Raw genomic sequence first — 15,617 nt, 5'->3', positions numbered from 1 at the left:
GAGATGAAGGCTAAAGGTTTTGAAATCAGTGTGAACTTGGGAGTTTGGGCTACCTTTATATAGAGCAGTTGGAAGGAGAGATTCCGGAGCAAAATCAGAGTGGAATCTTATTTACAAGTGTTTGCTTACAAGTTGTGCTTCAGTCTGAACTATGAGTGTGCCTCTGAAATAATTTGAAAGATCTTAAGGTGAGAGTGATTGGCAATTGGAGAAGATTAAGACAATACATAAGAATGGAGTTCAGAAAGAACATACCTTTGCCTGCAAATAGAAACTAAGCTTGAGATTCCTTGCAGGAAGGGGAGGGGGAAGAGCTTGTGAGGAAACAGCAAAGCTGGCTTGTGAGGAAACAATAGATCTAACACATCCACTAATTGTCAAGCCAATGATGTCTCTGCAGATGTAGAGTTTCTCCAGGATGGTCTAGCTAGATCTAGAAAAGCAGGTTTCCTCTGGAGAAACTGTTCTCCTAAGCAGGCTTTACTACTCTGAAAACTTGAACCAAAACAAAGTTGTGTGATTCATCAGGAGGGAACGTTGTAACAAATAAAGCCAACTTTCTTCCCTCCAACACTGCTTAACAGTCACAAACAAGAGCTGCCTGGGGCAGGCTGACTACATCAACAGATTCCCTTCCCTAACCTGTCTAGACAGTTGTTAATATGCAATGATTGGACACCAGTGCACTGGTGGGCTGATGGTGTGAAATGAAGGCTGTTTAGAAAATGAAATTCTGACAACATTTTGGTTTAATTAGCATGCAAAATAAAAGGAGTCAAAGAGATCCAGTGAGACCCTTCATGAGATACAGTCTTGTGAAGTATGAGGGGAAAGATGCATTGAAGAAATGTTCTGTGCTAAAAATATATGAACTGTGCATGTGTTTAGAAACCTAAGAGTTGAGAGTATTTGCCAGCATCTTGGGACAGGAATGCATGCGTGGACACACAGAGACACCAGAGGCCAATACCTGGAGGAAAACTCGCAGCTTCTAGTCAAAAGAGAACAACAACTAGTAACAATGGCACAGTCAATTGGCTTTGTCACAGGCTCCTTCTACAAAAAAAAAAAAAAAAACAAAAACCCAAAAACAAACAAACAAGAAAACCCCACAAACCCTAAAATCCTCTTCTTACAGCAGCAACTGTTTATATCCCAGCTTCAAGCTGACAAATCCTGCTTTGGATCCTGGCAGAGAAAATTCAGTCTTTCATTAGCCTTAACAAGCTGCTGACACTGAGCAGAGAAGTTACAGGATCAGCCACACACATCCTAGCACAGCCCTCCCCCCGGGCAAGCAGGTTTCTCTAGGACTGACAGAGCAAGTTCACCTTTCTGATGCACAAATCCCAACTGTCTTCCTGGACTTTCCATGGGGAACATCTTAGAGTTTTTAAATATGGAGCCCTTCCTCCCCCGCCCTCCCCCCCCCAACCCATCTTTCCTGCAGAATGTCCCCTTCAGCAGCTCCTAAGCCATACTGGGGAAAACAAAAAACAAAAAAACACTGTTCTCCACAGAAGACCTACTGCTTTCCACTGACCAGCACTTTCTTTATTCCACTTCACAAAGCCCTGTGAACTTGTCCCCAAGCCCCACTTCATCCTAGCTGGGACTCCTAGCCAACTTGGCACCAGTGCCCTTCAGCATCCTTAGGAGTTTCTTAACTAGTCCACCAAGACAAAGTCAGAGGCACAGAAACACACACCACCTTTTGTCCAAAGGTTGGGCTCACAGCAAAGAGATCTCAAAGAAAGAAAAAAAAGGAGGGGAAGGAAAGAAAAAAGAAAAGAAAAGAAACAAGGACAGAAGTAGAGGGTATTTTCTCTCTGGAGGCATTACCCTGGGGAAACCTACAATGCTTTGTCAGCCTGAGATAGATCAGTCCTTGTAGATATCCTCAGAGCATCTTTTGTCACTGGGCTTCTCTCCCTTCTGCCCACCTTGTAATCTCAAAAATCAAGCTCCTATTCTTTATTGATACTCGCTAATTACTCCGCTTTCCCCTTCCCCCAACTGACAGTTCTCAGCACCAGTTGAAATAGATAAACCTGATTTAGGTATCAAGTAGGTAGAACTCGTGCATGTAGGGACGTGGTATCCTGTTAACCATCGCTCTTAAAGCCCCAAACCACCTCTCCACCCGGTTCCTCCGAACCCCAGAAGTTCTCCGGGTCTCTGATAGGGGACAGTGTGTGCGCAAGGATGTGTGTTGGTGACTGAAACGCAGGCAGTTCGGACCGGCTGCTGGGCTCGGCGCACCAAGGGGTTTAGGGGTGGGTGGAAAGGTAAGCGCATAGGACTGTTTCCAAAAACATTTTAAACAACGTACAGCCAGAAAGGGGGAAAAATAGTACTAATAAATAATAATCAAACAAAAAAAATGCAACCCAAAGCCCACACCAACGCAGCCCCTGCGTCTCCGCAGCCACCACACGATTTACACAAGTAATTTAAATCATTCACCTGCTGCCAGGTCTCCTCCAGGGATGGCAAAGCTGAGAAGTAGCCGGTGTCGTGGACAAGTTGTAGCTCCTGGAATATACTATAACTAGCCAACACGTCCATGCTGCTGCAGCCGGGCAAAACGGGAGGACAAACCCTCCCCCGAGCACAGTTGGGTCTGTTTGTTTGTCAGTCTGTCTGGCTCACCCCCCAAGAAGGCAGACATCCAGTGGCCCTTTTGTTTTGTTTTGTTTCAGTCAACTAAAAAGGAAAAAAAAATCAATGCAGGAGAGAGGGAGAAAGATGAGAGAGGAGAGAGCGAGTGGGGAGGATGGAGAGAGACGTCCAGCGTGTACAGTGCAGATGACTGCCAGGAAAAGGGGACTTCACGGGAGTAACAATTCCCTTCCAGGGTAATCACTCCAGCTCGTGGACCAGGAAGGGGGATGCAAACTCACTGACACGAAGCTGCCATCTATTTCTGCAGCGCTGTTCGCTCCTAATGCAATCTTTGCTCTTTATTTTGGGAGGTTGCATTTTTTTTCCCCTCTCCCTCTCGCGATCGCTCCTCTCCCCCACACCCCTTCCCTTCCCTCCCCACCCCCCACCCCATCCTTGCTAGTTTGTAGTCTCCCCACCCCCTCCCTCTTTTCTCCTCCTCCTGCTCTTCCCCCCCCTCCCCTCCCTCCCCAAACTCCCTCCCTCCGCCCGGCTCTGCGCGCAGCCGTGGGATTTCGGAGGAGGGCGTCCATTAGGCCGCGTGTGACCATGTAAGGTAAACAGGGGGCTCATGAAGTCACTGAGGACCAATAGGGAGCTCAGACCGGGCCCAGGGGCGGGGCCTGGCCCCAGCGGCAGGCTCGGATTGGCGCGCCGCGGATCTCCCTGCTGCCTTACAAGGCGGTGCGAGGCGAGCTATTTTTAGAGGGCTATATAAGGGGGCCGAGCCGGCGGCCTGGCGGCCGGGGAGCGCCAGCGCCGGGGAGGGCCGCGGCCGCACTCGCGCCCGGCTCCCGGGACGCCCGGACGGCAGATCTCGGGCCGAGCGCCGGCCTCCGACCCCGGCTTTGGTGCCTGGTGGGAGCCCGCGTCCTTCGGAGGGGAGGGGGCCGCGCGTCGCCGTCGTGGCGCGGACGCGGCCGGTCAGGAGGTGAAAGGTCCCAAATGCTGGGTGAGGATGCCTCCTAGAGGAGGGATCCCGAGGACCGCGGTGCGCAGCAGCCATCCGAGAGGAAGTGGCTCTGTGCAGCTCCCTGCCTTCCTAGGCACGGGGGTGGGGGTGCGGGGGGGCAGTGCAAGAGGACCCCACGTGTCACCAAGCGAACCCCAAAGGGTAGCAAAAGCCCTCTCACGAAACCACCACCACTTCCCCTTCCCCGACTGCCGTGGTCTCGAAAAGCAGCGCCAGAGGAAGAAGCGCCTGACAATGGCAGAGAACAAAGGGGAGCGGCGTGGAGAGACCGTGTGCGCCCGCCCCCGGCGCTGCGCGCAGCCCACGCCCCGCCCCCGGCGCGCGTGCGCGTGCGCACACGGACCATCCCCGCCCCCCGCCCTGCGAGGTCCTCTGACACCCCCACCCCCACCTCACCAACCAGAGACCCCAGGGGAGTTGGACTCCTGCGAGAGTTCAATAACAGCAGATCTGCCCTGAGCATGCGCTAAAGAAATAGGGGGGACTCTGCCCCTTGCTGGGGGGGGGGTCCCTCTAATGTGAGGCTTCACCATGTGGCTCCCTGCGAGGGTGTGCAGAGCTGCTGTTGTGGGAAGAAGAACTCGCTTGTTTTCAGGAGCTGTGGAGAGATGTCTTCCTATACAGTGCACACGAGTTGTCCAATGGTTTGCTTGACCCTAAGTAGTTAGTGTGGTTGAAGCTTGTCCAAAAGGCTTTGAAAGCTGAACTTCTACTTTGGGGATGATTGCTGAATTCAGTAGTTAAAACTTCCTCCTGCCTTTAATGGAAGAAACATCCACCCGAGTCCCCCTCGGCACCTGGCACCTCTCTCCCCTCTCTCGAATTTATGTGGCTCTCCTTACCACAGTGTTTGCAAGATTATTTGATAGAGCAAGTCCCAATTGGAATTACATTTTTCTCGTGGATTGAGGAAGGGCTGGCCTATTTGTCAGTTAGTGACTGGAATTCTGTTGGGTTAATTTACAGCATTCATTGTATAATGGGTAAATTTGCTCTAAATGTAGAGGCCTAGGGTGTGCAGGGGTGGTGCCACTTAACCGGATGCATAACTTTAAGCCAAATTGTTGGGTCAGACAGAGCCTCTGCCTACCCATCTCCGAAACACAAATGTTGGGAGAAGAAAAAAAAAAGTGTCAGCTCACTTAGCCTAGTGTCTGTCATGACTGAGTACTCAATGTTAGCATGCATTGTCTCCTGACTAACAAAGCAAACTAAATGATATATAACTAATGGGTCCCAAGGCAACAGGCTGAAATCTTGAAGATGGAGGGAAGGTAGAATCCCCTTGCTAATTTGTTAAAAGATCTCATCTTCTCCATCCTTCTTTCTCCCTGTGCTAGCTGGTTGCTTGGGTAGAATGCCATTGAAGATGTGTTCATGAGAACGTGCATACAGAAAGCAGGAAGTAAGGAAGACCACAGCACATCATTTAGTATTTGAACTCAGGGATTTAAAGTTTTGTATGTGTGTCATACTATTTTTTTTAACAAACTATAATGATATCCTAACTATACCTAAACTTAACATACCTACTAACACATGAATTTGAAATTTTCATAGATAGCATTTACACAGAGCACTTATTGCATTACATGAAATATCTCATTTAATCTTCAGGACCACCCCAAGACAGATATTTCATTGATGAAAATATACAAGCTTAGAAATATTTAGTCGGTCCAGGTCACAGAACTAGAAAGTGGGCAGACAGGGGTTCAAATCTAGGAACATTTGACGTCTAAGACTGTGCCCTAGGCTTGGCTGTTTGCATAGAAAAAGGTGATTTTTTTTTTTAAAGTCAAGAGTGTTTATAAAAAATTACTTGGATAGGTTTGGAGCTTACTATTGAGGTTTTCTTCATGTAACTATCAGGCATCCAAACTGCAAAAGAACTCAACCAAAATTGTGCAATGTAAATCCAACAAATCACATTCTGAGCTTTTTTTATAAAGCATTATAAAATGCTTAAGAATTCATTCTAAGAGATTTATGCACCAAGTGTTCCAAGAGGCACATTCTTATTATTGGTTATATTTAGCTATTATTTAATATCCTAGAGACCCAATATTCAAATTGTAAAACCCATGCAAAGTATCCATATATATCAAATAATCAACAATAAGATCACATAAAATACATGCACACACATTTGTCGGTGTGTATGCCAGTCCTGGGGCTTGAAATCAGGGTCTGAGTGCAATCCCTGAGCTGCTTTTGTTCAAGGCTAGTGCTCTACCACTCCAGCCTCAGTGCCACTTCGTGCCTTTTCTGAGTATTTATTGGAGATCAGAGTATATAGGACTTTACTGTGCTGACTGGCTTCAATCCTCAGATCTCATCCTCCTGAGTAGCTAGGATTATAGGCATGTGAGCCACCAGTGCTCAGCAAATGAGCATATTTTAATAAAATAGTGAACATTCAAATGTAAATAGATACAATCAAAATATCAGATTTTAAATAAGCTTTTTATTGTAAAAATATTGTACAGAGGGATTACAATTACATGAGCAAGGTAATGAGTACATTTCCTATCAAGCATTGTTGCCTCCTCCTTTGTTTTTCCCCTACCATCCCTCCCACCACAACAACTATAATCCACAACCCCACCTCCACCCCCCCACCCTCCCCGCCCAGCCTAAATACTGTCTTGTGCGTCTCATTGCTACAATGGGTCAACCTGCATTCCTATTTAAACATTTTGTTTTTTCCCTTCCCCTCCCCAAATTATACCAACATCAATATAGTGAAAACAGGGGTTATACCATGGGGAAGAACATACAAAGCAACAGCAACAAAAAATCACATGGTGCATTATAAATACATTAGAAACAATAGCAAGAAAGAAAAAACCACTTGTGTCCCTATCATGGGTTTCATTTGCTTAACATCATCTTATCTGGTCATATGTACATAGCTTTTGACCTTTTCTGCTTGTCCCGACATATACTAGTTATTGCAAATAAGGGATACCATGGGTCCTATGTTTCTTTGGGCCTGCATTACTTCACTTAATATAATTTTTTCCAAGTCTTTCCATTTCCTAATAAATGGGGTGGTGTCATTCTTACTAGTGGAGGCATAGAATTAATATATACTGCCCATTTTCTTGATCCATTCATCTACTGAGGGGCATCTGGGTTGGTTCCATATCCTAGCTATGGTAAATAATGCTGCAATAAACATAGTTGTGCTGGTGGTAGCTTTAGTATGGTCTTGTTTGTGATCATTCAGGTAAATGCCTAAAAGTGGAATTACTGGGTCATAGGGGAGCTGTGGTTGAACAAGTTTACATTTCTATCAACAATTATGTAGGGTTCCCTTTTGGCCACATCCCCTCCAGCATCTGTTATTATTAGAGTTCTTGATTATAGCCATTTAATCTGGGTGAGGTAGTATCTCAATGTTGTTTTGATTTGCATTTCTTTTATGGCTAGAGAAGTTGAGCATTTCTTCATATGTCTATTGGCGTTCTTATTTCCTCTTCAGAGAAGTTTCTCTTTAAGTCTTTAGCCCACTTATTTATTGCATAGTTGTTTCTTTGAGGATTTGTTGTTGGAGGATTTAATTTTTTGAGTTCCAAGTATATTTTAGAGCTGAGACCCTTGTCCTTTGTATGGCTAGTGAAGATCTTCTCCCAATCCGTGGGCTTTCTATTGATCTTGCTAGCTATGTCCTTTGCCATGCAGAAGCTCTGTAGCTTCATGCAGTCTCATTTGTCCAACCTTTCTTTGATTTGTTGTGTTTCTGGTTCTCTATTAAGAAAATTTCGGCCTGTGCCAAGGAGACCTAGTGTTTTTCCTATTCTGTCCTATAATGTTTTCAGGGTGTCTGCTTTGACTCCGAGGTTTTTGATCCATTTTGAGTTGAAAATATCAGATTTTTACCAGAAGAAAAGTCTGATTTCATTTTTATAGGAAGGCCTTACTTTCCTAGTATGATTAGTCCTAGTAAAGACCCCTCAAAAAAATCTACTAGAAACAAGAACCAAATTTGAGCAATTGATGAGAAAAACATTTTTATGGAACTTTATTTGAAAACAAAACTCATTGTTATTTAAAAAAACATTTACCCTATACTAAACAAAATGTGTACATTTGTTTGTTTTAATGGTTCTGGACTTGAACTCAAGCCTAAGGTGTTTTTCCTGAGCTTTTTCAGCTCAAGGATAGTGCTCTGCCACTTGAGCCATTGCTCCACTTTTGGCTTTCTCGTAGTTAATTAAAGATAAGAGACTCATGGACTTTCCTGCCTGGGCTGACTTTGAACCTTGATCCTCAGATCAAATAAGATTACAGGTGTCAGTCACCACTACTGGGCCTCTACATTTATGATCTAATTACAACTACATGTTAATTGCAAAACAAATAATAAGAATTATTATTAGCTTAATTTTGACTACAAAATGCAAAGCACTTATCAAGAGCTCTATAGGTGATAGCTATTTTGAACTGAAACGTATTGGGTGAGCTACAGAAGCAAGAACACCTCTTTGACCATTCCTTGGCACTGGCCCCTCCATAATCTTCTGAGGTGTGTCTTAGAAACTAGAATTCTCATCCAAAATGAGCTTTTAAAAAAAAAGAACTTTAGGAAGTGGCGCTGTGGCTCAAGTGGTAGAGCGCTCCCTTGAGCTGAAGATCTGGGGGACAGCGCCCAGACCCAGAGTTCAAGTCCCATGACTGACAAAACAACAACAACAGCAAATTCAAAACAAAACAAAACAAAAACAAAAAAAACAAAACTTTTCTGCCTCCCACCTTCATCACTGAAAATCCTCAGGTAATAGGTTTTCTGTCCCCTACCTACAGGCCAAGAAAAATCTGAAATACTAGGCCTCATTTCCCCCCAGTTTCCTACCATTAGATTACATTTCCTTCCTCCATTCCAGTCATACTTTTATACAACTGTCCATTCTTCACCAAACCCAACCATTAAATTATTTTTCCCCACATCTATGGATCTGCATTGCAGAGGGTTGTCAAGACACATAATATTTGGATTAAATAAGTTGTTTGTGATTTTTCTCTTTTCTGTTTCTGTTTCTTTTATTTTTTTGTTGGCCGTGAGGCGTGGGCACTGTCCCTCAGCTCTTTAGCTCAAGGCTAGTGCTCTACCACTTGAGCCACAGCACCACTTTCTGATTTTTCTCTTATAAAACCGCTTTTTTATTATTAGAATACATCAAGAAACTTGCAACTTCTCTACATACCTTATAACACACTTTATTTCACATTTGACTTTTATGTCATTATCAAAAAGAGGGTCATTTTCTAAAAATGTTAGAAGTCTTTGGCAATTTTCCCCAGATTCTCAGTTATTTCATATCTGAGTATTCTTTCCTGAAGTGATCATCTTATCACCTTCCTGTTGATTTCCCCTTCATTTAGTAGAGCCAGTGGTTTTACTAACCTTACTTACATTGACCTTAGAAATTGACCAAGATTTGCAGTTTCACTTTGCTGAGGAACTATAAGGGCATCCTGTTGTGTTTGTGCCACTGGGGGAGGGGAGAAGCATGTTATTTGAAGGGATGTCTGAATGGAAGACTAACTTATAAGTGAATCCTAGTATTTGTAAATACTCTCCATGCATAGAAAGGCCAGGGTGCGACCCATTAATAGATACAATTTATATGCATTAATAACTATAATACATATTTTTAGAAAGCAAAACAAGTACTTACATATATTTGAATCGTTTGCTCTTTTTACAATCTTCCTATAATAGAGAAAAGATGTAGGAAGAACACTTTAGTTGTTTCATGGAAAACGAGTGTCAGAAAGGTAGAAGAATGAACAAAGTCACAGGGTTTGAACTTGAAAGAATGTGTGTGTGTGGTGCTTGAGAGTTGTTTCAAGATTGAGAAAACACATATTGGCAGCTTCATCAGGTCACTGATGTCCACCCTAAAATATTTCTAACGAATTAACATCTCCATTTTAATTCTATGCTCACTTTCTGCTCATTAATTTCAGTACTTTTTATGCCTGTAAGGAAAGAATGTGTTGATTATACCCACAGGAACCTGGTCACTATAACAATACAAATTGTTATTGTCACTACAAAGACATTTTAGTTATCTGTATATCCTTGTGAGTTTAGTCAGTGTGGTTCTGACTTGCAAGTGGGTTCGATTTTGAGATACTGACATGGTGAGGATTCTGGACATGATAGACTTAACAAAAATCTGGTCTTGGTTTAATTAAGCAAGAGTTCAGAGAAAGTAACCTGCTGATCTTTTCCAGGAAACATCCTGAAGAACCATGTCATTAACTTTTCAGAATTCTGTGAGTTACAGTTTAACAACTTTACTTTTGAATAAAATGTCAAAGCAAACCCCAGATGTTGAATCTTGCATTGTAGTGAATGATATGAAATAGGTAAAAGGGAGAATGGTACATTGCTGGTGATGGGTATGTGGCTAGGAAGACAATTTGCTTTTTCCCATTAACTCAAATTATTATTGCATAAAAAAATACACTTACTGTAACGATAAAGGTAAGAAATGCAAGAATTCCACAAAATTCCACTGTCAAGAATGTTCTGCCCAGACCTGATGATACTGGACATTTAATGCTACTGTGACTTGTGTTACATGACCCCTGTGAAAACTGATATTTGTAATCACTTTGTTAGCTTAAGGTGTCAGCTCTTAGAAAAGCTAATGAATAAAATCGTCATTGAAAGTCAATCAGACATCCAGCAAATATTACATGAAACAGTCAAATTGAACATACATTATGCAAAGCACATAGGCTGAAAATAACACAGACACAGACAACACCAATGTTAGAAACTACTACTACTACGTCTTAGAAATTAGAAAAAGCATTAGAAGCATATAGTCGGCTTTTATCATTGTTTTCTTTTACCTTTTTTTTTTTTTTTTTTGGTCCAAGACCAGGGCTCAAACTCAATCTGACACTTCAACTCATTAGCTGATACTCTACAACCTGAGCTACCCCTTCCACCTCAGACCTACTGTTTTCATTTGTGACATTATTTCCAGGAGATATACAGTTCCTCCAGTAATGGGGACACTGCAGTAGGCACAGAGCTAAGTCTCCATAATTGAGCCTAGTTGACCAATTTTCCCCATCAAAGGACAAAAGTGCCATAGCTATTAATGGAATTTCTAGACAAGGATTTTAAGGGGAAAAAGAACAGTAGGAAATTAAAAAATATTTCTTTTAATTAATAGGGTGAGTTTTATCATATAATGGTAGAAATGCCAAAACAGTTGTAAAACTAATAAGAACATAAGTTGCTAATATCTTAAGGGTTAGCACAGTTTGATATATATGTATTATGTTTCATTCTGAGTATTGTGACATGTTGAATGAAACAGTGTTCCTATTAATATATTAAATATCAGTGTGACTGTTTCATCAGAATATAATCATTTTTCTTTTAAATGTGCCATTTCCAAAGGGTTTGGTAGGCAGTTAATGGGAGTCAACAGCAGAATGCATGTAAGATTTTGTAATGGAAATCAATGGGAGGATAACATTGATTTGATAGAAAGTCTCTGTACTGCAAACGTTGCTGACAGTAGTCATTTCTTTAAGTGAGGGATACCTATTCCACAAGTGCCCAATGATGAGTTTTTATGTATATGATAGATCTGGGTAATTTGGAAGATTAATAACATCAGCAGCAGTTTTTTGCTGACTCGTCACTCATTTGAATTCCAATGAATTTTCTTTATCAGGAGGATGCTTATTTGAGTGGTTAAAAAAGTCCGCTGAGTCACAATTTTTAGTACTGGTTACTGTTCACTTTAGGAAGAAGCTACTACTCTAACCCTCTACTTGGGCAGTCCAAATGGGGAAATAGTGGTTCACTGCTTGAAGAATGTTCACAATCCTCTCCTGACTCATCTCTTCCTACTGCTTTCTAACACTGAGATTGCTCTATGTAAATGGGGTCGTGTTTTATACAGGGGGGTCTCATTCTGGCTTCTCTCAAAATGAACATCCTGGATGACATACTGTTTGCTTGCTCTGCTTCCATGTTGATCATTTGGGAAGCCAGGGAAATCCCATCTGATAAAGACCAAAAGGCAGTATAACTCTAGCGTATGGTCCCAATATGGAAAATTCTACTAAACTGTCCTTATGCTACAAATTACTATATTCTTTGCTTTTCTGTAATACTGATTCTCAATCTTTGAAGAGTGTGCTTGTGTTTATCTGCCATTTGAATTCTGAAAACATAGTTGTATTCTGAAAACATAGAATCTTTCATAGATGTTTTCTGTTTAAAAAACAATTATCATCATGTCAATTGTGGGGCATGAGCTTTTCTGCTCAAGGCTAGTGTTCTACCACTTTGAGCCACAGCTTCATTTCTGGTTTTAAGGTGGTTAATTGGAGATAACATGCCCTGGTTGGCTTCAAACTGTGATCCTCAGATCTAAGCCTCCTGAGTAGCTAGGATTACTGGCATGAACTACCAGCACCTGGCTTCATTATTTTTACAATTTTTTAATGAAATTTAAAAATAATATTATTCTTGTTCTAGTTTGGACATTGAAGTGCTTATGCCTGCTGCTGTCAAGTTGGTCCAGATAGGAAGAAATGCTCTCATGTCTAACAATGTCAAATGTGCTTAAAAGAGAGTAAAAGTTCTAAACCTTCTAGCAGTATCTTTATACAATGACTCAGTTACCCATAGTTCAATAACTGTAGATTTAACCAACTATGAAAAAGATATATACTGTCCCTTCAAAGGGAAAAAAATCCTACATGTCCTAGTTTGCCATTATTTTTTAAATTATACAATATAATGATCACTGATACTACGTATTATAAGTAACCTTGAGATGATTTCAAGTACATTAGGAGTAGGTGCCTAGATTTGATACCAATACTATGCCATGTTATATAGAAGGACTTGGTTATGTGAGAATATCCGTATTCACAAGGGTCCTAGGACCAATTCACCAAGGATCCTGAGGGATGACTGTGATTAAAGACATACATTGTCAAGTATATCACTTTACAAAGTGCTATTTTTTCAGAGAGGGTCTGATATTGTAGTTCAGGCTAGTCTCAGATTGCTATATAGACCCAGGCTAGTCTAAAACTCATGGTCTCCTGTCTTCTACCTCTGAGGCCACTGGGATTACAGGTATACACCACTACCATACCTGAGTTGTTTCAAAATAGGGTTATGTCAGCTTTCGGTTACTGTCACAAAACAACGGAGAAAAGTCAAATTTATTGGCTTGTAATTGCCAAAGTTTCGGTCCATATTCACTTAGCCCCATCCCTTTGGGCCTGTGGTAGCACAGTACAACATAGAAGGAGCATAAGGAAGAAGAAGACTGTTTACCTCATGGCAGCTAGAAAAGTAAAGAGAAAGAAACCAACAGGAGAGCCCTGGATACCAATACTCCTTTCAGGGGCATGTCTACAATGATCTAACTTCCTTCCACTAGGTCTGACCTCCTAAAAGTTCCACTGCTTCCCAGTAGCTCCACAGACAGAGCATGAAGCCTTGAGCCATGGACTTTTGGAAGAAATTTAGGACGCAAACAATAGTGCCAGCCTGTCATCAAACAATCATTCATGCCTTTTTACAACAGATTATATAATTTTTAATATTGTCACATTTCACAAAGGAATGTAATAGCAAATCTTACTGGGAACTAATATAGCATCAGCAAAAGGAAAAGAGGAGAGGAAGAATTTGTCAACTGCAAGTTTCTTCCAGATTGTCTGGAGGTAAACTATGTCATGATACTAAATGACCTTTAAAGATCACTTAGAATAGAAAAAGATTTATTTTAGTAGCTTTAACGTGAGTATTTAGTATCATTGAATTTCCCCTCTCTGTCTTGTCTTTACCATAGCAACCTTCTAATCTGTGACTTCATCTTCCAAGTGGACTGATTTACATGAGATTGCCCTTGGTAAACAGATGATATCAATTCCTTTTATTTATTTTCATATTTATTGTCTTCTATCACCAGAGAGGAAGTATGAATAAGTACAATAAAAACACAGGAACTATAATACAAAAATAACTATAACTTATTCATATTAAATAAAAGACATAAGTCAAGCATGAAAGGATAATGGAAGAAGAAATAAAAGAAGACATCCATTATCATTCTAGATGTATCTTCCATCAAATACTGATTAAGCCACGTTGTCATTTGTAAATTAGAACCCTGTACATTTGCTTTGTGAATCAATGTCCCTAGAGCATAAGATCCTACCGCTATGAATTCTATGAATTCAATTTTTTAAACTGGGAAAAATGTACATTTTCAGTTCTAATAGGCCCACCACCCAGATATTCTCATTTAAAGCCATATAATTTCATTTGTTCAGTAACTATGGACAGCCCACGCTGTCAGGCTTTAGGCTAGGGACTATATCTACAAGGATAAAATGATATATGATGCTTGCCCTTCCAGAACTGATGTCCTAATGAAAGAGAGATTTACATGAAAAGTAATGAGAGTAACACAGCAGAGTACATTATTGGGGCACTCTTATCTTTGTAAACCCAACCAAAATGCTCTTATCTTTGTAAAAGCAACCAAAATGCAGGGGAAAACATATACGAACATAAGCATTCATGAGCTGACAAGGTAATAATGAATTACTGGACCAAAGTAAGATTCAACATGGCTTCTGACAGAAGGCACCCTTAAGTTTCATATTCCCAGAAATAGCTAAGAGAAAGCTTTAACAATACACTTAAGTGTGTTTCTGAGCACTTTCTCTGAGAACCAATAGAAAATTTGGACAAAATACAAAAAATGCATGGTGAGGATATGTAAAAGTAACAATGTAGCATGAAATCACCAAACTCAAGTCCTGAAAAGAAAGCAATCACAGAGAAGCTCAGGAATCAACATGAGTAACTAAAGGCATGCTAATGATGGAAGCTGAGCAGAAAACAGTATAGGATCAATCAGCAAATGTGAAGAGGTGTCAGCAACTTGCAAAGGCTAGGGCATTGGGCATAGTGTTACATATGTGTAATACCAGCACTGGGGAGGTGGAAACAAGATTTGTGTGGTCCATCACAGCCTGCATTACATAAGTAGGCTCTTTCTCAATAAAAGGCTGAAGATATAACTTAGTGGTAGAGTGCTTGCCTAGCGTATGCAAGGCCATAGGTTTCATCTCCAACACTGAAAATTAAAAGAGGTTGTGAGAATGCTGGGGCCATAAATATTAGATTTCAGAAACTGCTACACATTCAGGGTAGAAGAGCAGAGAGAAGAAATAGGCAATCTGTTATAAGGAAGGACTTTGAGATACCACAGTCCTTGATTGGAGGAAGATTCTTATTCATGTCTGAGATGACAGCTACTTGGTTTTTAACTTCATCGCATGGGGCATGGTCTTTCTTCTGTAGTGTCCCCCTCAACCCAAATATATCTCTTTTCCTTTCATGTATAAACCCTTAAAACCTATAAAGGCCAGTATTAAATCTTTCCTAAGTCTTCTCTTCTTTGGACTAAACAATCCTGATCATTCAAATAATCCCCTTTAAAACATGTACTTAATCTCTTTTAATGTTTTGGGTTGACTGGATATGCTTATTTTCAATGGCCTGCTGTGCAGAATATTTACTGGAATTCTAAGTGTGGTTGAACTAGTTTAGTGGCAGAACTGGACTGCACTTTCTAACACTGTATTTCCATAAAGGCAACCTAAATCTAATTTCGTCATAGTTGCACTCATATTAACTTATATTAAACTTACAATCAGCTAAAAACCTGTAAGTCATTTTTCACATGTGCTGCTATAAAAACTTCTTTCAACTTTACCTGTTATTTTGCCCAGAACAAGATTTTTATGAGTCCTTTTTAAACTTCATCTTTTTACATTTGATTTAAGTTTCCTTTCTGTCAGAAGTCCTTTTAGACTCTTGGTTTTATAGGCTAATACATTAGTACCCATCTCAATTCCATATGACCTAGGCCTGCAGAAAGAATATTAGTACTTTGTAGCT

At 41.0% G+C, this 15,617-nt stretch overlaps 1 protein-coding gene across 2 annotated transcripts in view; it reads right to left on the bottom strand.

Annotated features, from left to right (window-relative positions):
* Klf7 (KLF transcription factor 7) overlaps positions 1 to 2,987 on the bottom strand; it is a 90,582-nt gene extending 87,595 nt beyond the window's left edge. For both annotated transcript variants that reach the window (XM_070018514.1, XM_070018523.1), the window contains exon 1: positions 2,467 to 2,987. In XM_070018514.1, the coding sequence (XP_069874615.1) occupies positions 2,467 to 2,568 (102 nt within the window). In that variant the 5' untranslated portion in view covers positions 2,569 to 2,987. The remainder of the gene's footprint in view (positions 1 to 2,466) is intronic.
* Positions 2,988 to 15,617: the final 12,630 nt, after the last annotated feature.

Source organism: Dipodomys merriami, unplaced genomic scaffold (assembly GCF_024711535.1).
Source record: "Dipodomys merriami isolate MVZ:Mamm:240054 unplaced genomic scaffold, mDipMer1.0.p SCAF_1, whole genome shotgun sequence".
NCBI lineage: Eukaryota > Metazoa > Chordata > Mammalia > Rodentia > Heteromyidae > Dipodomys > Dipodomys merriami.
The sequence above is the reverse complement of the archived record's forward strand: the minus strand, read 5'-3'. Positions and strand labels throughout refer to the sequence as shown.